We start from the raw sequence: 25,995 nt of genomic DNA on the forward strand, positions 1-25,995 counted from the left end.
CAGGTCACACTACATCCACACAGTCAAAAAAACGTATCAAATTAAGCTTAAAAAGGGTTTATTAAGTCTTTAATTCATATCAGTTACAATGGATTCAAACGGTGACAAGAATTTGCAAAGAAAGTATCGAAATCCTGCAAAATAACCAATTTATCTGCTGCATATTTAACAAAATATGCTTGATGCTAGTTCTGCTTGAATTGATTTAGCTGTATTGTAGGAAAAGGTAAATTATGTGGATCAGATATTTTATCTCCATATGTACAGTTTTGATGACAGTTTCTCTTCCATTGAGAAGCTGCTTCACGATAGATTTCTCATAGTGAGAACGAGACACCTGTAAATATGCAGATAGAGAAGGATTACTTCACAGAGCTGGTCTGAGAAAGTATTCGTGGACAATTCGATGAATTCTGCCGTAGAGTGCTGCAGGGATTGTGTATTGGTGTAGGCCAACAAGGAAGTTAATGCCAATGGGATCTTTCTATTGGATTTTGGATTATTACAGAAAATAAACATTTTCTTCAGCAACATAATCTTCACAGATGAACACCACTTTTAGGATTTTTGAAGCGCGAATGCAATCTGCAGAAGTCAAAAAATAACGTTAGCTTATAGACCAGACCCCGGTCACATGACTTCACGATGACACTAAGCATGACTGATGTCTCATTTAGCCACTTTTTAAGACTCGTAAAAGCTTCAAAAGTCACGAGTTCATGGTTTTTACTGACATATTTTATAGTGTAGTACAAAACATTAAAATCTCTTAAGACCTCATTTCAGGCATCTAACCAAAAGCTAATCAAAAAAAGACATTGACTTTAAGACAAGGAAACAGGAAGTGAAAAAATACTGACTCATTTGTGGGTTTTAGGACTCATTCCTGCAGCACTCTTTGAACAATTGGAATTCATTATAAGCGACATTTCAGTCAGAGACGCGTTAATGAAAGATTTGACCGTTTATAGTTAAGAGTTACAAAGTTCAACAAAGAAGCTCTCAAAGAGTCTGAGCAACAAAACAAATCATCCGCTAATATAAATATACATGAACATTCACTCTTAACGAAATCAGAAATATAAAAACTAAACAGTGTATTAAAAGGCCGCGCTGTTCATCCACTTGTATGTGATTTGGTGTCAAAGGTCAGCTGATGAATGAGCCACTGAATGTGGATCAGCTGAGGGAAACCACAAACTCTAACAGCCTCCTTCCAAGCGCACGGATGGCAAGTGTTTGATACTCAAACGACAGATCTACAGATCAGAAACATCTGCTCTTCGTAGTTGAAGACAGAGAGTTAATGAGGGAACGGTGTTCTCGTTGACGTGACGACAAACATATCACAGTCGCTATCGCCTCGGACCATCAGAGTTCAGCGTTGCTTCGGTCACCGTTAGTAGAAATATCTGCCGGCTCATCATCTCTCTCCACACATCTCTCCAGGCTGTATCCATTACACTGCTGTATATAACATACAAACTTGCTTTGGACCAACTACATGAACTCTGTCTGCACCGCCGGCAGCCGATGAGCGACCTCTTTGTGGTCAACGTCAGCGCGAGATTACAACTGTGCATTTCTGCCATAACTCTGACAAGTAGAGGGCATCAACACCTGCAGCACTGTACATTTAAACTCCTGTACAATATCGGCAGAGCAGCAGTTTATGGTGCTGCGGTTCACTTAACACCATCACATGTATGAGCAGTGAATGGTGTTTCCTGCATGCAGCACTTTGTCTCCTTTCTGCAACAGTGACATCCGTCATTACAGGGAACACAAATGATGACTCTCTTTGTATTTTTTTCCTTTTTATATTTAAGATTGTTGCAGTATTTAACAACACTTTTCTCTGTTTTAAAGACATTTTCAGATTCCTCAAATGTTCCTTCATCCAGCCGGGATGAAGCATTGTCCATCTGCTGCAGAGTAAAAAAGATATTTAACCTACTTTCCAAACAAAGATGGTGGCTGTAACTTGATAATGCTTGCATTTTACGGGTTCTTTGTGAAGTTTCTTTGAAAATAATATATAGTTTGGTATTTTTTATATTATTAATTAATAATTGCCAGTGTAACTGAGATAGTGTTTCAGTCAGTACACAACAGGTTAACTGAACATGAAAAACTGTCCACAAGCAAGAATACACGTTTATATATAGGGATAATACAGCTTCCAATAATACATGTATCCTGACTATATATTAACTTGGGTTTAAATTTAAAGTCAGAATTTAGGAAAGAAGTTAGAATCGACTGTATTGTGCAGCAGGTGGAATATGTTTGTTATTTGAGCTGGATAGAGGATTCTTTGAGGAGTCTGGACACATCTTAAGCACAGCGGTAAGTTTTGTCAAACAACCTGCAGGCTTTTTCAAAGATCAGATTCTATTTATTCATTGAAAAAAACAGATGTTTACTGTAAACAATGAGTCAAATAAAACCAAGCAAACGTCTCAAATGTAACAAATTAGAGCTTATATCAGTGCCAAGTCTTTGTGTGCATGTTGGAGTTTTCTCCTGCTTCACTCGTCCTGTGTCTTTGTACTCTCCTTCTCTTGCTTGGCAGCGTTAAATGTCCGACCTCCTCTCTGTTAAACCTGAGTGACCAGAGTTTCGTTGAGGTAAGAGTTTATCCCTCTGCGACCGCCAGCTTCCTGTCCGGTACAAAGCCCCGCCAGGAGAGAACCATTGAGTGGCGGGCAGATACCCCTGCTGTCCTGCCCGTACAGGGGTGCATAATCTCCCATGTGTTCATGCCCCTCGTCCGCTCCTTCCTCATATTCCCCCTCTTCATCGCCCTCTCCGTCCCAGAGCGACGTGGCCACGTGTTTGTACTCGGTCGTTTCCTCGCACTCCATCTCGCGGTGGTAGAAATAGCTGAAGTTGGACACGATGACGGGCACTGGCAGCGAGATGGTGAGCACGCCGGCGATGGCGCACATGGAGCCCACCAGCTTCCCCCCGACCGTCTCCGGGAACATGTCCCCGTAGCCAACCGTGGTCATGGTCACCACAGCCCACCAGAATGCCCCGGGGATGCTGGTGAACGCCGTGTTAGCACTGTCCACCTCTGCAAAGTAGGCGGCGCTAGAAAAGAGTATGACGCCGATGAAGAGGAAGAAGATGAGCAGGGCGAGCTCTCTGAGGCTGGCCTTCAGCGTCTGGCCCAGGATCTGGAGGCCCTTGGAGTGACGAGAGAGCTTGAAGATCCTGAAGACCCTCACCAGCCTGATGACCCTGATGAGTGCCAGAGACACGGAGGGCTGGGCGTCTTTGTCCTTGGCCAGCTCCGTGCCCAGGGTGACGAAATAGGGAATGATGGCGAAGAAGTCGATGGTGTTCATGACGTCTTTGAAGAAGTGCACCTTGTTAGGAGCGCAGACTAGGCGCACGATGAGTTCAAAGGAGAACCAGATGATGCAGATCGTCTCCACGATGAAGAAGGGGTCCTGGAAGGGGGTGAAGCCCGGTGAGACCGAGATGGTTTCGTTTGCGATGGTGGGGTGAGGCATTGTGATGAATTGCTGTAAAACAAAACAAAAAAATGAAGTGGTTGCAGTTGCACTCAGAGATTAAACAAATAAACTACATATATATGCTATCATGTGTTGTTTATCAAATGTGAGTTGAGAAATACAAGAATAAAGGGGAAAGGTAAGGTTATAATGAATATCTCTATGGAGACGATGTTTACAAGAGAGGAAACAAGGACAGAGGATCAGTAAGAAGAAGAAATCATTGTGAAAGTCTGTCCTCAGCACATTCGCAGTATGACACCTGTCATCAGGGTCTGATCGAGCCTGTGAGATCTGTGATACGGTGCTAACTCTCCTCTCCATTTTCACTCCACCGGCTTTATTTTTCCTCTTATATGAATCAGTTTCTCTATATTTAAACACACACACAAAAAACATTAAGTTCATATGACGCTGGGTTGCATTACACCCCCCAGACACCGGCACGGCCGCGATATCTGACACTTCTTTTAACTGGGCTGCTTGTTTTTTCTGGGAAGTAGGTGCGGCTTTGAAATGGCTGGGCATTAGTGTCTTTTCACAAGTTAGATAGAGTTACTCTGAGCTCCTGGTGGCCTCGCAGCACATATTGTCCCCAACGCTATGTGTATTAATATGTTTATATATGTTTCTGTCTGTTCCATGTCCTCATGTCTCTTTACACCAACAACACTGTCTGCAACATTTACAAAGTTAATTATATGACTGACACAGCTTGGCCTTGCATCAGAAAAGGGGGCAGTTCTCACTGCAATCCAGCCGTCAATAATTTAGTTTTGAGCTACCTGGACTTTAATGCTGGGACGCCAGTGTCGGTCTGCCTGTTGGTCCAGACTGAAATATCTCAACAGATATTGGATGGATTGCAATTACATTTTTAACAAACATTTATGGTTCCCAGAGGATGAACCCTAACGATGCTTGTGATCATCTGACTTCCATCCATCCATAGTTTGTGCTTAATGCTAACTAGCAAATGTCAGCATGTCAACACACTTAACAAACAAACATCGGCATGTTAGCACGCTGAAGTTAGCATTTAGCTCACAGCCCATAGAAATAGAATAGTAGTCGAACGGAACATACGTAGCAGGATGGCGGACAGTTTTATGTGCACCGTTGTTTTGCGACACTTGTAGCGGGCTAACTTCTGTATAAACTCACTGAGGGGAGGTTTTGCAGTAACGACTAAAATGAGCAGTGGAGTAAAAATGTTACAAACGTAGAGAGCCAGAGTAAATTAGTCAAATGTAAAGGTGCAAGATCTGAGATTTTGTCCTGTCAACAGCTGATAGCCAACGGTGCTAACAGCGCTAACAGTGCAAACTACGGCGTAAGTGCTGACAGAGCTAACAGTGTATACCTGAGGGGGAACCTGGGCCGATTCACATTCACCTAAATTGTATTAGGTTGATGGCAAAATTGTTAAAATTTGGGCCCATAGATTTGTGTGATTTAAGCTATTTAAAAGACATATAACTTGTCAAACATCCTAATCTGACAAAACCAATGTGGTTGGTTAGATTTTCACCACCACCTGGCGAGTGAGTGGTTGCGTGGGGACGGCTGTGCATGCAGGGTTTTGTTTTGTTTGTGTAGTGTCCAAAAGCTGTGTCCAAAAACTGATCACATGACACATATCCTTATATGTATGGGAGTAACGGAGCAGTGTTGGTGGTGATGAGGGAAACGTAAATCCAGCGAGCGCGGCAGTGGTGTCACAGAATTTGCCTCGTCTCCAGGCTACAGGAGTGTAAGCGAGGCTAATTTCATTTCACGCCGGTCATCAGAAAAGTCGATCCGCGAGCCTCTCTTCCATGCTGTTTTCAGTTTGTAGCCTATGAGTCACCGTGTTTATTAATACAGACATTCGTTTACGTGTTGATGTGGTCTTAGAGTTGTCCTTCCTCTATATTTAGACCTTTAGCTCTCTAAGGGGTAACGTGAGACAAGGTCATCTCCTTTCCTGCTTTTCACTTCACACGCCTATTTTACCTCTAACTCATTCCACTCTCTCTCTCTCTCTCTCTCTCTCTCTCTCTCTCTCTCTCTTTCTCTCTCTCTCTCTCTCTCTCTCTCTCTCTCTCAAAAAAGCATCCAGTCCTACCTGAATATGCTTGTTAGTTTTGGCAGCCGTCCCATTGGCCGACAAGGCGTATCACAACAGAAACCTCCAATCCGACATGCTCTGTCTGCACTCCTCTTTCCTCACTCTTGTTTTTCCACCAGTGGTGTAACTGCCACTCCTCATTTCCTTCGCCTCAATTTTGAGTGGATCAGATTTAACGACAAGTCCAAAATAATCTAAAAACCGAGCCTCCCCTTCCCTGTCTGCTGCTTTCCCTTCTCTCAATCTTAATTCTTAGCTTTGATGTTTCTCATCGTCCCTTAGTTTTTTCTCTCCCTTATGCGTCAATAGTGACACCTGTTCCCCTCATCGCTCCTTTGCAGTGTCAACCTCTGACCTCTTTGCACCCTGTCAGCACCTCCATACATGACCTCCATCTTGCCGCTTTAACTCGCTTGTGTCAGCACCATGTAGCCCGTCCTCACCTCCCTCTGTTCCTTCTCATGCCTGAACTCGGGCAGAGTCTCCAGGCAGAAGATGAGAATGGAGAGCACGATGACCATGACGCTGATGATGGCGATGATCCGAGCTCCGCTGGAGGACTCCGGATACTCAAACAGCATCCAGAGGCGACGCTGCAAGTCGCCGGCGGGTAAGGGCCTCTCCTCCTCCTTGGGGAAGCCCTCGTCCGCTTTGTAGCGGTCGATGGTCTCCTCTCCGAGCTCGTAGAAGCGCAGCTCCTCCAGGAACATGTCCAGGGGGACGTTGGCGGGCCGACGCAGCCTCCCGCCGGACTGGTAGAAGTACAGGATGGAGTCGAAGCAGACGCGGCTCCTGTCCAGGAAGAGCTCGTTCCGCACGTGGTCGAAGTAGCGAAGGCGACGACGGGGGTCACCCAGCAGGGTGTCGGGGAACTGGGCGAGGGTGCGGATCTGAGTCTCGTAGCGCATCCCCGACACGTTGATGGCCAGACGTTCAGCCAGGGCCCAGCCGCTCCTCCACGGACAGCGACGTTTCTCCTTCTTGGCCTCTCCGCTCGGCTCCTTCCCACTGATCTCCTTCTCCAACTTGTTGTGCTTGTCTTTGGTCGACTTTTCTTCATCGCCGACCTCCTCGGCATTCTGGTTTTCTTTTGTCTGCCCTCCTCCCCCTGTTCCTGTTCCTCCTCCTTTGTCTTGATGATCCATCACTTAGTCTTTCTTTCTTGTTCACTCTGTGAACTAAACAACAAAACAGGGAAACAACGGTAGATAAAAGCCAAAAGAAAACACATAAAGGTTATTAATATGAAATAAATTGTCCCTTAGTTGTTAAGTTTTGTCATAAAATCCAACGACCAGTAACACATCCTCACCAATTGTACATTATTTTCCTAGAATATCTTGGAACTAATTAATGAAATATTAAAATCCAAATCTCACCTCAGTTTTCTCTGAGAATTCAGCTGCACAATTTTCTGGACAACAAAAAATAAAATATATTTAGATCACATTACAATTCTTTGTATTTGCTTGAATTGTGTGATGGACAGAGTGATTTTAATCAAAATAATTAAAACACTGACCAAACTACTAAAACAAAACAGAATTTGTATAAAAATGTCCCCATTTTTTACAGTAATTAGAAGATGTCTGTACTTCTCCCACTATATTCTGTACTGTAAATAACATCATGCAGACGCTCCGTGCAAAAAAAGCTCCATACATGCGGTCGGCTTCATGCTCATCACCAGTTTATCAGCATGTCCAGTTCTCCCAGTAGAAACCTCCTCTCACCCGTCTGCCTGCCAGAGCCGCTGATTCAACCTAATCACCCCTCCAGAGATTGACCATGGCTCTCTCCTGCTTGCACCTCCACCTCAGGGTGCCTTTTGGGCTGACCTTTCCCCTCTTCTGTGTGTCAATTCTCTCATAATGATGTCCAGACAGGAGGAAGGGAGGTGGCAGAGGGAGCAGTGTGGCTCCCTTAGGGGCTGCTGAGGCGTTAATCTGCAGCGCGGGTGAAGTTCAGATAGTTACGCTTGTTTGTAGGTCACTCGCGGTCTTCACTTGTGCTCTCTCTCACGCTCAGTGTGCCCCCGGGGAATGCTGTCGGGCCGAAATTCAATCTTCGACCCACTCCTCCTCCAAACGCACCGCCGCCTCTCCCCCCACTTTTTCTCTGGCCCCCAACAACTCTTACTTGTCAACCTTTTAACCTCTCACTCTCTTAAACATACTGTACATATTTGCACGCATGTGTGCACATGAACCTGCGCACTCACAAAGCAGAAGCTAAAACTATTATGTTAAAAAAAGGAACAATTTTAAGATTTACTTTGTAAATTAAGGCTACACAAATGTGGATTTTCTTCTCTAAATGCTTCCATAGCTTTGCTTTCATCATCTATCTTTAATTGGCTGCTTGGCTTGTGCAGAATTTTCCACACATTTAAAACATGGCAAATGAAACTTGACCTGCCAGTACAGCCGTCATTTTGAATTAAATATAAATCTGTATGTCTGTGGTTATTTTAGACACATCATGAAGTGGACTCTCAAGCATCTCTGTGTGGCACAGGCCCAGGGGCCCAAAGTGTCAGGGGCCTCCCTGGCCTTAAACTACAAAATCGTACCAGAGACACGTACCAACAAGGAAGAGACTCAAAATGGCCTTCAAGAAACAAAAACAACAACAAAAATACACTAAAAGACTAAGCGACAAAGAGAATGCAAAGAGATACATAACAACTACATAAAGATACAAAACAACTACATAAAGATACAAAACAACTACATAAAGATACATAACAACTACATAAAGATACATAACAACTACAAAGACATGCAAAACAACTACAAAGGCGTGCAAAACGACTACAAAGACATGCAAAACAACTACAAAGGCGTGCAAAATGACTACAAAAAGTGGCAAAACAATTACAAAATGATACAAAACAACCACAAAGAGACACAAAACGTGTTGCTTGTAAGAGAGGTTTTGGGGCCTCTTTGCGTGTCTGTTTTCAGGGCCCCATTGTCTCGCAATCCTTCCACACTGTGACTTTGTGCAGTAAAACTACAATTCCCATAACAGGAAGCACTTTGCAAATGTTGCGTTCAAACACCATGAGTAACTTCCAGTGTCATAAATCCAGCCGTTAACTTGTATAAAGAAGAATCAATATCAGGTTTTTGGGTCTTAGGCTGGCCTAATCGTTGATGACGGAGAATTATTATTTCTTTAGCCATGCAAGAAAAATGACTCTAGTTCAGTTGTTTGAGGGGTTGTTAGATTCACCTCTTTGGGTCTGGACATAAATATCTCAACAACTGTAAAGATATTGTAGAGATATTTGTGGTCCCAAGAGGATGAATCCTACTGACTTTGGTAATCGCCTGATGTTTCCTTTAGCAACACCTGCAGGTCAATGTGTTCACGTAGCCTGACTTTTCATCTGCAGCCATCATCTTGGTTAAAATAAAAAATGTTCCTGTACTTTTATTTCAAAAATATTCCAATCTGCCTCAGCTGTACTTTGTGATTTCCAATACTACCAACAGCACCTGAAGGCAGCAGAGCACATGATTTGATGAACTGGAGAGGAATAGTAACGTATTGCTGTGAAGCCTGCACATGAAATATTTAGGGTGGAAAATACTTCCTGGTCTTGGTCGCGTGCTGTGTCAACAGGCAGCGCAGCTGTGAGGCTTTCAACGGCCGACATTTATTATCAGAAGCAGCCGAAATGTCGCTCCGATACCACAACAAAGTTGTCATTGTAACCGGAGGATCGAAAGGGATTGGAAGAGGGATTGTGAAAGTGTTTGGTAATTATTGTTATTTATAGTGTGGATTGGTGTGTGATCAGTGCAAAAAGTGTCAACCTGAACATTTTGATTTTTCTTTTTTCTTTTAGTGGAGAATGGAGCCAAAGTGGTGTTTTGTGCAATAGGTCAGTAAACTGAACATTTAGGTTTTTCCCGATCAAATTCTAAGTCAATATCGAGTGCAACTATTATAATAAGTCTAAGTGGCGGAAGAAGAAGATCTTTATGTAAAAGAGGAAATACCAAAGTCTGAAAATACTCCATTGGGTTTCCTAAAAGTCCTGCATTATATACATACATATACATTATATACAAATAGTACAAAAGTAAAAGTATTTATTATGCAGAAGCAGTGTTTCATTCCAGAGTGTTATTATGAATAATGCATTCACAATACATTGTATTATTGGATATTACTGCTTAATATTATGATTTGTCAATGTAGCAAATGTTATAAGAACTGTACGTACTAATGGTTCATTTAATAGTAAAGCACTGTCTGCATCTTGTTGTTTTTTACATTAATTAGTAATTGTAGGTGTATAGAAGTAGAAGTATATAGTAAAAGTAAAGTACAACAACTTCAAAAGTGTACTTAAGTACAGGAGTTGTACTGAAAGACATTGAAAGCTAAAACATAAATCTATATGACATGTGTCACAGGTGCAGGAGGTGAGGCTCTGGAGGCGGAGTTAAACAAAGCAGGGCCAGGCTCATGCAAATTTCTCACATGTGACGTCTCCAAAGAGGACAACATCAAGGTAATGTACAACTTTAGTGTTATTGTTCACAGTTATGAACACGATCACATGACCCGTGGCTGACAGTGTGTCCTGTTAGTCAGCTGACTTCACCTCAAGGCCCAAAACAACCAGACGTCCATTTAAAAATGTTACGTTTTGAGATTTATTCACACCAAAGTGTCAGCGTTTGTATTTTTTTGTCCTCATCCGTCACCATGAACAGCTTGTAAAGCTTCCCATCTGGCTCAACCAGTTCTGTGTTTGCTTGAGCTTCTCTTTGCTCTGCCGGGTGAAGCTTCTTCTCTGTGGTTTGTCAGCAACTGGTTTCTTGTTCAAATGCAACTGGTGTGACCGTCTCTCCACAGAGATTGATCGCAGTCACAGTGGAGCATTATGGACACGTCGACTGCCTGGTCAACAACGCCGGGTGGCGTGAGTCTCACTCTTCCTGCTCTCCTCCAGCAGATGTGATGATGACGCTGTGAGGATGCTTTCGTGCTTAATTGATCTCTTTTTGTGTTTGTTTGTCTGCAGACCCACCTCATAAACCCACTGATGACACCACGGCAGAGGAGTTCAGGGATCTGCTGAATCTGAACCTCATCAACTACTTCTTGGCTTCTAAAGTAACGTCTCCAACTTGTGCAAAACTTTCTTGAAATGACTTAAAAAGATAATTGATGCTGACTTCTAGGGAAGCAAAGCACTAATGATTTAACTCTTAAAAGCAACTGAATTATGAAATTTGATCACAACCGAATACTTTAATATTTTTGTTATTTTTAATGGTAATAATAAAAAAGACGACACAAGAGACGACAGCAAGCGAAGGAGGGAGTGTATTTAAAATATTTAAACATTTATCTTAATGTATGTGATCTGAAGTAAGTAAGTATTTAGTTTTTATTGCTTTTATTTATTTATTTATTTTAGGGTTTACAAATTCAGATTGTATGAGTCCAATGTTGGAAAAATTGCTCAGATTCAATTGGTCCTATTTCGATCTAAAACTGTAAATCGAGTCAAAACGACAGCTGATTAAATTGGATTTTTTTTAATTCAGCAACCAAAATTCAACAGAAAAATTCAAAACATGAACAAATGAAGTGAGAGATGGAAATTCAAAACTCATAGATTCAGATAAATTAGATCTTCAGTCAAATATCTCAGCGGTTTGAATTCAATGCCAACATCAAGTATTCAGTAGTGACTGAATTTCACGTTCAACTCATCAGCTCCAAATAAAAACTTTAATTATCATGACCTTTCCTTCCTTCCTGTGACCTCCCTCACACACCCAGAGACACACATGTATGTATGTAGGATCTTTGAAGTGATATAGGAGGTCTCACTCTCTCTTCAGTATGCTTTGCCGTACCTACGACAGCGTCATGGAAACATCATCAATGTGTCCAGTCTGGTGGCGACCATCGGTCAAAGATATGCTGCACCATATGTCGCCACCAAGGTGAGTGAGATCATCTTCCAGCAGCACTTGTCATTGTTCCTTCAATCTCAGTTCAAGAGACAGAGATCATTTGTCATGTGCTCTTTTTCTCCACAAGGGGGCGGTCACCTCCATGACAAAGGCGATGGCCGTGGATGAGAGCGTCTACAATGTGAGAGTGAACTGGTGAGACAAACTGCAGAGTGTCTCAGATGAACTATGATCTGCTGTAACAAGAGTACACATGGTATGAATGTTTAAGGAGAAATGATGCTACAATGGATGGGTAGGCACCAGCGTGGTCCCTGTTTATGGACCCTGTCAGCTACTGCATTTACAAACAGGAAATGCAACGTTGCCCATTTAGAATGTTTATGATGTCAAGTTTTAAAAGGTCTACAGAGTGCTGCAGGGTTTGCAGGTTAACTGATTACTTTTCTTTCTACTGACTGATTCATTAACCATTTCAAGATGTTAATGATATAAATCATCCACTACTTCATTCATATAAGAGTCTCTTATAAGGGAAGTCTCTGGAGCAATCCCCCCGTCCTTATCTGGATGCTATAAGGTATCTGAAAATATTGAACTGACTACAAATCTGACAGCAGCCACTCTCACCTAATGCTACTGTCTGCCGTGTGTTGCAGCATCTCTCCAGGTAACGTGCTGACGCCTCTGTGGAAGGAACTAGCAGGACAGACACCAGATGCTGCAGCAACCATTAAAATGGCAGAAACCCATCAGGCAAGTTCTCACAGTGGAACCAAGGGTTCCTACTCTGAGCTTAAGAGGTCTGGAGGGGATCATTATGAGGTCGTGGGAGGTTTGGGAATAGAACAACAAGACTTTGATCCTGAAAAGTGTAAGAAAATATCTGGGAGCTCTTGTTAAACTTAAATCCTGTCTTCGGGTCCATTAAGAATTGTTTTTCAGCAGCATTTAACAGAGTAATGTGAGTCAAGAAAATGCAGCACAATAATATTAAAGAGAGGCTCCCCTCAGTTCTGTTCAGCTGCAGAGAAACCTTTGGTTGAGCATAAAAGACAAACACAAGGAAGTCACATGATGCAACCACAGGTGTGCTGTTGGACAGTGAACAGGGAGGAGAATTGACACGTTGTCTTCTCAAACAGCTGCTGGGTCGCTTCGGGACCGCGGCTGAGTGCGGACTGGCTGCCTTGTATCTGGCTGCTGACGCTACCTTCTGCACCGGGATCGACCTGATGGTCAGCGGAGGAGCTGAACTTGACTATGGCGTCAAGAGTCAGATCTCTTCCTGACTGTCCTCACTGAATACACAGTGAGGTCAACAAGTCACGGTCTCCTCACTATCTCTACAACAGATTCTAAATCAGTTCATGGTGTCTTCAGTCATTATGCTTCTACTCTCTGAGATTCTCCGCCACATGAACTATAGTCTGCTACAACAGCCTCTTCTTAGAAATGTCTATTTTTGCGAGCTTTAAGGTTTAATGTGTTTGGTTAGCGGGTGAAACTTTTATTTTAGAATCAATATTATTATTATTCCACTTTTAATATTGATAATAATACTTTCTTATCTTATTCCCCTTTTTATTGTAAAACCTTCTTATCATATGTTCCTATATGTTTTGTTACATATGATCTTTGCCTGTTTTTTTATTTGAATTTTTTTGCCTTTTATTTTAAAGCACATTGACTCTATAGGCCTATTAATTGTGCAATATATAAATAAATTTGACTTGACTTGTCCTGGTCTCCACAGTCTCCTTGTGGTCGTGGAACAGCTTGTTTAGCAGATTAAATGCAGATTATTACATTCACTGATGTTCTAATCTGCTGTCACAAAAGCTTGAGCAGGTATCTGAGAGAACTATATGTCTGAATGGGCTATCATGCTTTTAGCTTGTAGAAAGTGCTCTTTAGAAATAGATATTATTTAGTTTGGTACATGGAGAACAAAACGCTGAACAATGGCTCAACCAGACAAATACCTCTCAGCAGCAGTTAAATAAGAATAGAAGAAATCACCAGTCGTTGGTGAAAGAAAATCAAAATGTGTGCAGATTTATAGTAGTTTTATTTCCGGTTGTCTTATTGAGTTACTGTAATTTAAACGTATGTCTTTATGTAGCAGCCATAAAAGGTTTAATGTATTTTCAAGGGTGTGTTAATGGGGTTTCAATGTTCAATATTTAAGTTCACAATTTGGCGACTAAAATTCCCACTTTATTTACAGTTTTTGAGAGAACTTTGTGATTTCCAATACTACCAACAGCACCTGAAGGCAGCAGAGCAGACCCCATGATTTGGTTGATCTTTGACCTTATGAAGACGCAAACTGCGGTGATGATTTGATGAATTGAAGAGTAGAAACGTATACTGCTGTGTGCACATGGAATAATTAGAGTAGAAAATACTTGGTCGCGTGCTGTGTCAACAGGCAGCGCAGCTGTGAGGCGTTCAACGGCCGACATTTATTATCAGAAGCAGCCGAAATGTCGCTCCGATACCACAACTGTGGTAAACTTGTTAAACTTAAATCCTGTCTTCGGGTGAGAGAGGTTCCCCTCAGTTCTGTTCAGCTGCAGAGAAACTGGAGGAGAATTGACACGTTGTCTTCTCAAACAGCTGCTGGGTCGCTTCGGGACCGCGGCTGAGTGCGGACTGGCTGCCTTGTATCTGGCTGCTGACGCTACCTTCTGCACCGGGATCGACCTGATGGTCAGCGGAGGAGCTGAACTCGACTTCGGCGTCAAGAGTCAGATCTCTTCCTGACTGTCCTCACTGAATACACAGTGAGGTCAACAAGTCACGGTCTCCTATCTCCATCGCACATTGACTCTATAGGCCTGTTAATTGTGTAATATATAAATAAACTTGACTTGTCTTGGTCTCCACAGTCTCCTCGTGGTCGTGGAACAGTTTGTTTAGCAGATTAACTGGTTAAATGCAGATTATATATTCACTGATGTTCTCATCTACTGTCACAAAAGTTTGATTCAGATTTCTGAGAGAACTATATGTCTGAATGGTCTATCATGCTTTTAGCTTGTAGAAAGTGCTCCTTAGAAATAGATATTAACTGAAAGAGACAAACACCTCTGAGAAGCAGTTAAATAAGAATAGAAGAAATAACCATTGGTATAAGAAACTAGACGCTTAAAAATCTAAATGTGTGCAAATTTAAACAGGAACTTCCTGTTTCAATGTCAAGTGTTTCACCATAATGCAGCCTGTAACAACCTGGAACATTAGTAACAGGCAATGTTTTGCTTTAGCAAAGCTCTTCTTTAACCCTCTTCAGTGTAACCACTGAAGAAACCCAAGAAAAATGGGTTCCCAAAATACCTAGAGACAATTTCAAAATTGAATTAGACTAAATGGAAGTTTTAATCATTTAATTATTTTTCTTTTGGGGACAAAACTATTTCAAATGTTAATGATCGATATTGTGTTTGAACTATAGTGTTTTTATCTTTAATATAGTTATTGACCAGTAGAGGTCAATATAACAGCACACCTTTGAAGGGGTTTGTGTGTTTAAGTGTCTTGGTAACACTACTAAGATAATACTAAATGGTTGTAAATACACATGATTTTCATTCAGTAAGATAAAAAAGTAACTTGTCGTTCATGCTTGTTGAGCAAATAGTCTTGCTGAGGTGAGATATCTTAAATTGTTGGCACCTTGACAAACAGTGTAACCAGACCTGCACCCCTCCTCCCCCAACCGACCAATCAGCGTCAACCTGTGTCCACAAATAAACCTGTTTTATGAGCCTGCTGCTCTCCGCCAATCAGATGCTACGCTTTGTCACGCCCTCGATGACGTCATTGAATGAAACCGGTTATTAAAAAATAATAAAAATAATTTATTTGTTTGGCTTTTTTCTTCTTCTTTTACTAACGTCTTGGTGAACAGTAAGCGGGATGTTTAATTATCAACCCAGAAAAAAAAAAAAAAATCACAAGCAGTCACAAACCGTTTAAAAGAGTTTCTGAACCGGCTCAGTGACGAGTTAAAATAATTAATGTACCGACGAGTAGTTTATTTGTGGGAGGTTTCTGGATTCATCCGAGCCCAACAGCCATCAAGCGTCTCGTATTTCAAAGCGGAACTGAAGTTGACTTTGAACTGTTGTCTCTGTTTCCACACGAACACATCATCGCGTTTTATCATCCTTACGTAGCGGAGATGGCAGCCCTCCGGATGGTGAGTTCACTGACCGACTTCTCCGCGCTGGTTATTACCTGTTTACAATGACTGTCTGGGTAAATGGTTCACCTAAATGAGCGATAAGGACGCAGATAATGATCCATAAAGCTAACAAATCCGTCGCTTTAGTTTGCTGTGCACTCACCGGCGTGTGTGTCCCGCCTGCACCGACGGTGGTCAAAACAATGCTGCAGAGAAAAAGGTCATCAAACCGAACTGCGTGCGAAAAAGTGGACATTTTAAACTGTCTTGTTTACCGGCAAAACATAACGCCTCGTTAAACAAAACGCAACGCTTTCTGTTAATCTTTATGGTGCGAAGACGAATTCGGCTGACGTCAACAGAGCAAATTGGACTTTAATTTATAAAAATATGAAAGAAGTTACCGAACGTTACATTATCACCTTCCTTCTGCGGGTTTGGTGGACAGTAAGATAAAGAGTCACTTATCTGTTTGTAATTAGTTTGTAAACGACGTCATCGGTAAGCTTTCATTGAATTGACAGAATTTTAAACTGATTTTGGTTTAAGGTTTCTTTCATCTGTTCAGGTGCATAACGTGTGTGTAGTGTATGTTATTGCCTCGTGGTTTTACTGTGTCATCCGCATTTTTTAATTGAGTTACTTGCGCTGCTGTTGTCTCCTAGTCTAATGTTTAGACCAGGCACACACGCTAAGTAACATTTTCTATTTTTGTTGAATTGAAAACTGTGGCTCCAAATTATAAAGTACAAATGTCATGCATCAGATTGACGTGCATGTCACAAACGTCATAGCGCTATATATATATATATATATATATATATATATATATATATATATATATATATATATATATATATATATATACACACACACACACAGGCTCATGATGTGGGAATTTCTAAAGCATCAATTATGCTGCTGACAATTCAGCCAAATATACTTTATTATTATAATATTCATTTGAACTGCATTACCTACCATGACAGGAACTACTGCCATCACACATTCAGGCAGAGTACCACAGATTACAATCCCAGTAAAACTAGAACTGGCATGAACTTGCTTTTCTTGCTGTAGCTGTGCTGCACTGTTTAGCCATTATTATTATTATTATTATTATTATTATTATTATTATTATTATTATTATTATTATTATTGGCTTCTTTTGTTTTGTTTTTGGTAATAAGAACAGATATTATTTTTCATCCCACCTTTTGTGACCCACACAGGATCCGTGCAAACTACTTTCTCACCTTGCATTCCTCATTTTGTAGCCTGCATTTGTGCCTGATTCTAATTACAGCACTTCACACCGGCCGCTTCCTACACACACACACACACACACACACACACACACACACACACACACACACACACACACACATACAAAGGTGTCCCTTTGTATTCCCCAAGGCCGGATGAATAGCTGTCATCTGGGAAGACGATATATCTTCTTGTAAAAAGTTGACTGTCAAAACCTTTAAATGTACGATCACCAGTGTTTATTTATATATATATATATATATATATATATTTATTTATTTATTTATTTATTTAGTTAAAGTTAAAGTGTTTTGTCGTGTTTGATTCGCAGGCACTCCATGGACGACTTGTTCAGGCTCTCCCTTTGTCCTTTGGCTCACTGCGGTTCGCCAGTTCCTTTAAGGTAAAGAGGAAAACGTGAACATTCCTTCCCACCAGGTGAGGCATCCGGCTTGAGTTACACTCTGGCGTGCCTTCTACGTGTCGGAGCACAAAGTGTTACAGCTCGTTACAGGAAGAAGGAAGCAACATTTCTCAAAAGACAGATTTGTCTTTCTTAAACTTGCCTAGAATTAAAAAATGTCTTTTCCCCTTTCTGTCTTTTCCTTACTGTCTACCTGTTGCATTCATTTAATTCAGTCTAATTGAATTAATTGTGTCTAATTGACCAGATAAGTCAGCCTCTCAACTGACTCTGTATAACGCTCTACTAATTGTCCCTTTAAAGCATGCTCTGTCAATAACGTCGATTTTAAAAAACAAAAAAAACAATCACTTTTGTCGTCACTCGCTCTGCTCTTGTCCCGTCTTCTTCCTCTTTTTTTCTCCGCCCGTCTCCGGCTCGCTTGTCCGTCTCCACCTCAGGCATCGGACCTCGTCATCGAACGCAACACAGTATGCAAGACGAAGCCCGACCCCTCCGCCTTGGTGTTCGGCAAACAGTTCTCCGACCACATGTTGACCATCAACTGGTCGGCGAAGGGCGGCTGGGAGGCGCCTCAGATCAAACCTTTCCAGAACCTGTCGCTGCACCCGGCCAGCTCTGCCCTGCACTACTCCATACAGGTGAGTAGAGGGCTCTGTGTGGTTTATCACGGTTTCATTGAGTGTTTTTATCAAAACAACACTGCTTATGGCTGATACTTCATTCAGATGTATTGTTTATGTCATTTCCTTTATCGTTTCTTTATAATTATACACTCGTCAACGTTAGAAAGGTCTCTGAAGCAGCAGCTAGACCAACTTTTTCTAATTTTGCAGTTGAATTTTTTTTTTTTTTTTAACTACCCACACTTAGAATTCACTACAATCATTCAGTAGCAGGGGGACATGGAGGGAAGTTGACCTTAAAAACTAATTATTAAATGACAAAAAATGTCAAATGAATGAATAAAATATGCAAAGAGACTTTCTTTGCAGGTTTACCACACTGTTGTTGAGGAGGAACCCGCATGATATCGGGTGAATATTAACAGTCTGATACATGTGTTTCTGTCTTCTCTCCAGCTGTTTGAAGGCATGAAGGCGTTCCGTGGAGTGGACAACCACATCCGCCTGTTCAGACCCATGCTGAACATGGAGAGGATGCATCGGAGCTCTGAAAGAAGCAGCCTTCCTGTGAGTTTATGAACCTTCAGAAACATCCCAGTGTCACTCACATGCTTGAAATCACACATTTCACAAAAGGTTTTTCTAGTTCTTTAATCTGTTACTCAAACTGTAATCTGGATATTGCATTTCCTCTCTGGTAGCCATTTTTAGTCATCTTATATTCTGAGTATCTAAGATATTGATTTTAAATGTGACATGTGTACATGTACACGCTTATAATTTTCCGTCCAGCTCAAAGATGCAGGGGTCCTTCGCCTCCTAAGGCTTCACAAACGTCCTCGTTGTTTGTTCAGGTTCTTTAAATCGGTTTGCACATGTGAGCACACGAACGCACGTGCAGCGTAGCCGTGTTCTGGTTCTGACTGAAACAGCATTATGTAAATATCACTAGTGCAACAAACATCAAAATGTCTTCAATGTGTTTAAAAAGTGCTTTACCATCGAACAAGAATTGGTTTCCAATTTCTCAAAATAGTTGTGGACCACGACCTGTCAGCGCTGACTGTTGTGTGACGTGTAAAACTGGACTTCACCTTCTGTCCCCTGCTGCCACATTCCCAACTGCTCTGAATGTGCCTTAAGTTCTTCGCAGGCAGACACCCTGAAGCTGGTCACCCGCTCTGTTATGTAACTGCTTGGCAGCAGGCCCAGTTTAGGCTTAATGCTCAGAACAACAACACCCTGATCCAAGAGTTCATACTTCATCAGGAGCTCAGGACACAATGGAAACTGTGTAACATGATGGACCTCTGCCACATGGTCGGGATTCCAGTCTGTGCTTTGTGCTACAAGGAAGAAAAAAGTATTTTTATGTTTCACAATGAATGAATGATGTATTGTGAACACGTGTAATGGAAAGCTACTCAACTCTTCACCTCTGTTTTTTGCTTATACTCTATGCCCGCCCGTACCTTTTCTCTTGCTGTGATAACTACACCGGGTATTGTTACTGGAATCAACTCTTTTTGTTTTTCCGTACACTGAAGAGGATGCTGTGAATCAACCACGTCAACACACGTCTGCCATTAACTTTCGAATGAAGCTAAAAACTACAAACTAAATATTCTACATCTAATGGGTGGTTGGTTTAATTGTTTTAGATCAAAGGTATGTACGGATATTACAGATATGTTTCATATTTAGAGGGAGAGTTTGTTTAATAAAGGCACAACACTCCAACATTTACTAACATCCATTAAAAAAATCACTAGAATTGGGGGGAAACATGATATAATTCTATTGATCTCACTATTCAGTGATGCTTTGACAGTTGATGTCCTCGTCTTGTTTTCTTTGCAGCTGTATGATAAAGGTGAACTGCTCGAGTGCATCAAGAAGCTGGTGGAGCTCGAGCAGGAGTGGGTCCCCTTCTCCCAGAACGCCAGCCTCTACATCAGGCCCACCTTCATAGGAACTGAGGTGAGCTTTAGCCGAAAAACTGATTACCCCCTGGATATCTGAGGGTCCCGCCTCAGCTGAAGTGATGTAATGAGCTGGAGGTCTGCTTACAGTCCTGATAACCTCGTCCTCTCCTCTTCCTCCAGCCGTCGCTCGGCGTGTCTCCTCCAGGAGAAGCTATGATCTTCGTCATCGTCAGCCCAGTGGGACCTTACTTCGCCACGGGGTCCTTCAACCCCGTGTCCCTGCTGGCGGACCCTTCATTCGTCAGGGCTTGGAAAGGAGGCGTCGGGGCCTATAAGATGGGAGGGTGAGTTTTGCATCTCTTCAAAATGCTGATCATGATTTTTTTTTATTTTTATCAATATATCACGATTATTCATCGATTTTAAGATATTTTATTGCACGTTCGTGCTGATTAACGCAACTTTGCATCAAAATAAGACTTGAAATAAGTGTCTTCTTCACGAAAACGAGTAATACATCACATTCTATTCGTCTACTCTGGACTATTCTTTTACTGGAATGTTTTTTACGAGCTGCAGGGTGTGTGCGTAGCGGCGTGACGGTTCCCCATGATCAAAGCCAAAACATGTTGATTGCCCCACCCCCCCCCCCCAGGTAGTTGGCTGTTAGTCGAGGAAGCGGTTGATTTGATATGCAGATGAGTTGTCTGTGAGTGAAGCACACATTTTAAACGTCAATAGCGCAGATGAACATCTTAATTTATTTGTAGGAAGCTGAAATTGTGCTCGCGATTAATGTGCAGCCCTAGCATCTTGGTAAGTTGCCCTGTAGATATATATCATGATTATTAAAAGCACTCCACCCATAGAACTGCTGAGTCACATCGTAAATTCCGGTTGTTCAGAGTCAGAATCACCTCTTTGTTTTCAGCCTGACTGTCATCTGTAGTAGCAACAGAACGCGTTGGGTCGACGCCCCTAAACTCCCTCAGAAGAGTGTCTCTACGAGTATGTTTGCTCGTCATACAGGTGGATCAATGGAACAGTGAGGTTCATGTACATGAGATTCTCCTGCTGTGACAGGTCTAAATGTTTGCTCTGACAAACAGAATAATACTGGAAGTTTTTTAATTGAGTGTAAGCGGTAATGTTGGTTTACACAAACTATTTCCCAGCAGGAGACTCTTTTTCTCCAGGTGAGGGTTATTGATTAAAGGGCGAGTCAGCGCTCCCGTAATCTCCACTCATTCCACACAGCCTCTAATCACAGGCCTGCTTCCACTCGGGTCTGCTCAGCTGAAGTGGGATTACGTAACACAACTGAACAGCAGCAACTCGACTCACTAAACCTATAAAATCTGCTCTCACTTCAGCTATCGGGTCGGATTTATCAGCAGCAGTCGTGTGACAGCAGGGCCGATACTTAAGGGCCGTCGCTCTGTATGCAATAATGTTCTCATGTTTATTCATTGTGTGTTTGTGTGTTACTCTTTCATTTTCAAACATTAGATCTATTTAAGGAGCTTTTTCATTTACTTCATGTTTCCAGCTGTTGTCAGCTGATAGACCCAGTAATAATCAACAGACAAACATATTTTTTTAATAATACATATATAATATTAATATAGTATATTTGTTTTAATTGATGAATATTTCATCAAAAGAGTCATAGTATAGTATGCCATAATCATGTACATTTTTCATATTTTAGTGCAGCCTAAATGTTGTGAAAGAGTAAAAAACTGACAGATTTCCTCATCTAAGTATGACTCATCACTTGAGTCTTAACAGTGAGTTTCATTGTTCATTGAAGTCCTTGCAGTCAGAAGGATATAATGTTTCCAGACGTCACGGCAGTACTACCTGTTCATCAGGCTGTTCGTAACCTTCAGTGAGGACACGATGAAATGTGCGGCTCCGTTTTTATTTGTCCGAGGACGTTTCAGTGCAGTCCAGGTTATAGTCTTCTTAACCTCCTGAGATGATCGTAATCAGCTGAAATGTTTCCACTTTGTTCTTCACAATGGAGACATTTATCATTTATCCTTCTCGTCTGTGTCTGTTGGCTCGGTGTCATAAAGTAGCAAAAAAAACCACTTCTGTCTCCATTTGCTTGAAACAGTAAAACATCTCAGGAGAATTTAGATATCTTCTTCTGAAGCTGGTCAACTAAGATCTTTTGGAAATTCCCTGTGTAAGAAAATGTCACGTTCAACCAACCAATGAGCCGCTCGGTGCATCACAGGCTTTGAGATTCAGGAAGTACGTACAGTATACTCAGAAAATAGTACATCTAGTAATCAAAGTAAAGACCAAGATGACTTCTGGAAGTGGGCGTGTCTTCATGCCTGTCTCTGGCTTTGTTTGAACTCTCTCCAGTAACTACGGCGCCACGATAGCGGTGCAGAACGAGGCCGGGAAGCGAGGCTGTCAGCAGGTGCTGTGGCTGTATGGAGAGCAGGAGCAGATCACCGAGGTCGGCACCATGAACCTCTTCATCTACTGGACCAATGAGAAAGGAGGTCGGTCTCTTGTCCGTCTCTCAAACGTTCCTGAGGGGTTTTTGTTTACACACTGCACTCGATTAGTAGATTCAAATACATTATGGTTTTAATGAAGATAAAACTGTGTTTGTGTGTCTGCAGAGAAAGAGCTGTTTACTCCTCCTCTGGATGGCATCATTCTCCCAGGAGTCACCAGGCAGTCTCTGCTGGACTTGGCCAGAACCTGGGTAAGACCGCCAGAGAGGAGACCAAACACAGACTGTCACACAAACCTCAACGGCACACGTGTTTTGTGTCACATTTAAATAAATTACATTTCTCCCACTCATTGCTCCTCAAATTCGTACAAGCAAAGTTTTTCTCACATTAAAGTGCTTTTAGAACAACAACTCTTTGGAGCCGGTGTTGGCTGCACCTGGTGTCTCCAAATCCTTATAGATGGTACTCAAGGCAATAAGAAAACCAAGTTTTTATTCTTATTTAATAAACTGTACAATCAGTTCTTTCCACTTGGGACATCCACAGGTTTAAAGATCAATCTGAGGGCTCACAACATGATCAAGTCAAAGAACAAAAAATACAAAATTTGTCAATTTTATCCTCTGATTTTTAGTCATAACTCGTGAATTATTTGATATTTTTTATACATCAAAGATAAATGAAATGCTCACAGCTCTCTAAACCAATTCAACCAGTGATGCAAACAGATATGTCTTCATTGTAAAGGGTCATAAGGTGTGAAACCTCTGCAGCAGATCCTTAAACCTGCTGTTCACTGCTTCCTGTGTGTCTCTGTTAGGGTGAGTTTAAGGTGACGGAGCGCACGATGGGCATGCAGGAGCTGCTGGGGGCTCTGGATGCCGGGAAGGTCCTGGAGGTGTTTGGAGCCGGGACGGCCTGCGTCGTGTGTCCCGTCGGCAGCCTCCTCTACGAAGGAAAGGTAGGAGTTCACCCTCTGTCGTGTCCTTCTCATGACCGCTTTGCAGATTTGATATTTCTCTGTTACAGAAAATCCCATTCTGTTCTCCCGATGTGCTCGTTCTAACCTTTAACCCGGTTACTGTAAACTTCGTATACACGGTTAAAAGCTGGTTATTTGTCATTTTACATCAGGGTTGCATATATATATAAAAAAAAATATATATATATGCATGCAGTAAGTCAGTAATCAACATAATATGACATTTAACAATTGAGTTCACTGGAGAGAGCGACTGTAATCTGATTATTTAAGTGTGTAAACGCACTGATTGTTAATCATTGTGAGTAACAGGGTGGTCTAAAGGACTAACATGTCTCTTCCCCTCTCAGACTTATCAGATCCCCACCATGCAGAACGGGCCGGACCTGGCGAAGAGGTTCCACAAAGAGCTGAGTGATATTCAGGTGAGAGCACTTCACACAGAATGTGACAGATCCTTGGAGGCGAACCTGCAGGTTGGCGCCTCCTGGTGGCAGCGAAATGGAACTGTTAGAAAAACATCCAGAAATAACTAACTAACTCGTAATTTAACTTGATGGAGCAGATAAATCGTTCTCTTTAAACCTCTGAAAGAGTAGTCTAAACTTTTTACATTCACAAAAGCAATAAATAACACGTATTTTGCTTGTTCCCTTTTTCTTCACCCAGTACGGACGCAAAGCAAGCGAATGGGCACCGCTGGTCGTTTAACGGCTGTATTGAACATGCCAATTGTATCATGATTCCAGTTTGGAGACCAGCAGCCCTCCACCCACTCTGAATCCACTAATGAACTCCTGCTCACCCACCAACCGAGGAGACGGAAGCTTCTCTCTCCGTTCTTCTCGGATAACTTTTCCCCGTTTCTTTTGTGTGTGGACTCTCGTAGGACTACGGTTGGTGGTTTGAATGCAACAGCTGGCTTTGGGAAGCAATAATGACAACGATATGCAATGTTTTGACCTGGCACTTAACTCTGAGGTCGGCGCGACAAAGCCGGAAAAGCAGCTGTCATTGGACGGGAAAGAACACAAGCAAATGCAGCCCGATGATTAAACATGAAGAGGTGATGTGGCTGGTGGTGATGTATTGTATATCACACACAAGCACATCCAAATCTCTAAGTTAATTGGGTCAATTTTGCAAAAAGAATACACTCCATTCATGTGTTTGTCCTCATAATAACTCTGATTAACGGCTTGTGAGGACAGTGCGTATAGTTAATAGCACAAACGTCATTAACAATATAAAAAGGCACAAACTGACATATTTTAATCATAGGAAATATTTGCAAATTTAAAGTAGCTATATAATCCGTGTTTAGGACGGTTAACCTCTTGGCAGCAGGCAATCTGTCCGTGCTGTTTCTCATCAAGTGTATCAAAAACTTATATTAACAATAACCTCTTTTGTTGCATAGGCAACATAGGACGATGCGGTGTTACTGTCGTGTACATAATGATCTGAGAGAGTATTGCTGTTACCAGGGGCCACGTCACTTTGACGCCACAGTTTGCACTGACCTTGTTTCATGTCAGGGATCTGAGCGTGACTCAGCGGAGCGGATTTTATGTTTGTTGGTTTTGAGATTGAGATTACGAAGGTCTAACGATCGGACGACGCGCTGTAGAAGAGACTGTTACACGCTAGAAGTTACTCCTGCACTAATTTGTGTGTAATCATTATGAAAACAATGTAACAAACAGTGCTTTTATTTCAGAGGTTTTTAAATGATATCTGTCCTCACCTTGATGTGGAATTAGAATTGTCTTCCGAGGTACTTGACTGTGTCACCGGTGTTCTACTGTTTTCTAGGCTTCATGTCCTTCCCTCTCTAGCTTTCCTTACTTTTAATGTATTTGTACACACGTACTACACACCTGTCCCTCTCTTCTGTCTAAGTGCCTGACCTCGGTCTGTTAGCCTGTTGTTCTCTGGACCTTCTGCTGCTGTTTGATTTGTTTCCAGTGTGTGCACTAGGCGGTGTAGCAGGGTTCTCTGTCAGTGTAGTCGTTTTAAATGTGTTGCTTTTACTCGGCTGTAATGTTTTTACAATAAACCTGATCTGAGCTCAGTATCTTTTGGTAATTGAATTGTTTCACTATTGGGGCTCTTTATTGAGCTCAAGTCATTTATAGTGTAATATAACATTAAAAAAAGGCTATATATATATATATATATATATATATATAAATAAATATCATTAAAAAAGTCACAATATGGCTTTTTTATGGTAAAGCCCTGAGAAGAATTTAAATTTTGGGCTGTAAAAATAATTTGAATTATTTGCTAAATGAACGCTTATCACAAAAAGCGTTTAACTCTGAATGTTTCAGTTGAACGTAATAATTTTCACCTTAAATTAAAAAAGTCGACTTATCAATATGAAGGAATTGTTTGAAATTTTGGGGAATGCATAAATTGATTTTCTTGCTCGAGTTGTTAGCGGTTAGAAAGCTGCCGCAGCTTCAGCTTCAGCTTCAGCTTCAGCTTACTCACCACAAGAAAGCAAATC

General features: G+C 41.7%; 3 protein-coding genes across 3 annotated transcripts; 2 read left to right on the forward strand and 1 right to left on the reverse strand.

Annotated features, from left to right (window-relative positions):
• Nucleotides 1-2,600: 2,600 nt before the first annotated feature.
• Nucleotides 2,601-6,779, reverse strand: kcna7 (potassium voltage-gated channel, shaker-related subfamily, member 7). Its single transcript, XM_076081543.1, has 2 exons — nt 6,078-6,779; nt 2,601-3,533 (listed from the first exon to the last, which is right to left on the reverse strand). The coding sequence occupies exons 1-2, from the start codon at nt 6,777-6,779 to the stop codon at nt 2,601-2,603; spliced, it is 1,635 nt and encodes a 544-aa protein (XP_075937658.1).
• A 2,416-nt stretch (nt 6,780-9,195) lies between these two features.
• hsd17b14 (hydroxysteroid (17-beta) dehydrogenase 14) lies at nt 9,196-13,324 on the forward strand. Its single transcript, XM_076086552.1, has 9 exons — nt 9,196-9,401; nt 9,491-9,526; nt 10,065-10,162; nt 10,510-10,576; nt 10,679-10,770; nt 11,508-11,612; nt 11,710-11,777; nt 12,242-12,338; nt 12,728-13,324. Exons 1-9 carry the CDS (start codon nt 9,320-9,322, stop codon nt 12,872-12,874), a joined length of 792 nt encoding a protein of 263 aa, XP_075942667.1. The 5' UTR covers nt 9,196-9,319; the 3' UTR covers nt 12,875-13,324.
• Nucleotides 13,325-15,706: 2,382 nt separating this feature from the next.
• On the forward strand, nt 15,707-25,557 carry bcat2 (branched chain amino-acid transaminase 2, mitochondrial). Its single transcript, XM_076086550.1, has 11 exons — nt 15,707-15,789; nt 17,372-17,443; nt 17,905-18,105; nt 18,547-18,657; nt 19,951-20,070; nt 20,196-20,359; nt 22,395-22,537; nt 22,661-22,746; nt 23,319-23,459; nt 23,831-23,905; nt 24,150-25,557. The coding sequence occupies exons 1-11, from the start codon at nt 15,772-15,774 to the stop codon at nt 24,189-24,191; spliced, it is 1,173 nt and encodes a 390-aa protein (XP_075942665.1). The 5' UTR covers nt 15,707-15,771; the 3' UTR covers nt 24,192-25,557.
• The last annotated feature ends 438 nt before the right edge of the window (nt 25,558-25,995 follow it).

The sequence above is a fragment of the Anarhichas minor genome, unplaced genomic scaffold (genome assembly GCF_050575085.1).
Source record: "Anarhichas minor isolate MPS153535 unplaced genomic scaffold, ASM5057508v1 ptg000007l, whole genome shotgun sequence".
In the NCBI taxonomy this organism is placed as follows: Eukaryota; Metazoa; Chordata; class Actinopteri; order Perciformes; family Anarhichadidae; genus Anarhichas; species Anarhichas minor.

Coding starts and splice junctions, on each gene's coding strand:
- kcna7 (XM_076081543.1), bottom strand. CDS start 6,779: ATGGATCATCAAGACAAAGGAGGAGGAACAGGAACAGGGGGAGGAGGG. Junction 3,534..6,077: donor ATGAGAAGGAACAGAGGGAG/GTGAGGACGGGC, acceptor TTTGTTTTACAG/CAATTCATCACAATGCCTCA.
- hsd17b14 (XM_076086552.1), top strand. CDS start 9,320: ATGTCGCTCCGATACCACAACAAAGTTGTCATTGTAACCGGAGGATCG. Junction 9,527..10,064: donor AGTGGTGTTTTGTGCAATAG/GTCAGTAAACTG, acceptor CATGTGTCACAG/GTGCAGGAGGTGAGGCTCTG. Junction 10,163..10,509: donor CCAAAGAGGACAACATCAAG/GTAATGTACAAC, acceptor GTCTCTCCACAG/AGATTGATCGCAGTCACAGT.
- bcat2 (XM_076086550.1), top strand. Junction 18,658..19,950: donor CTGAAAGAAGCAGCCTTCCT/GTGAGTTTATGA, acceptor TTTTCTTTGCAG/CTGTATGATAAAGGTGAACT. Junction 23,460..23,830: donor GCCTCCTCTACGAAGGAAAG/GTAGGAGTTCAC, acceptor TTCCCCTCTCAG/ACTTATCAGATCCCCACCAT.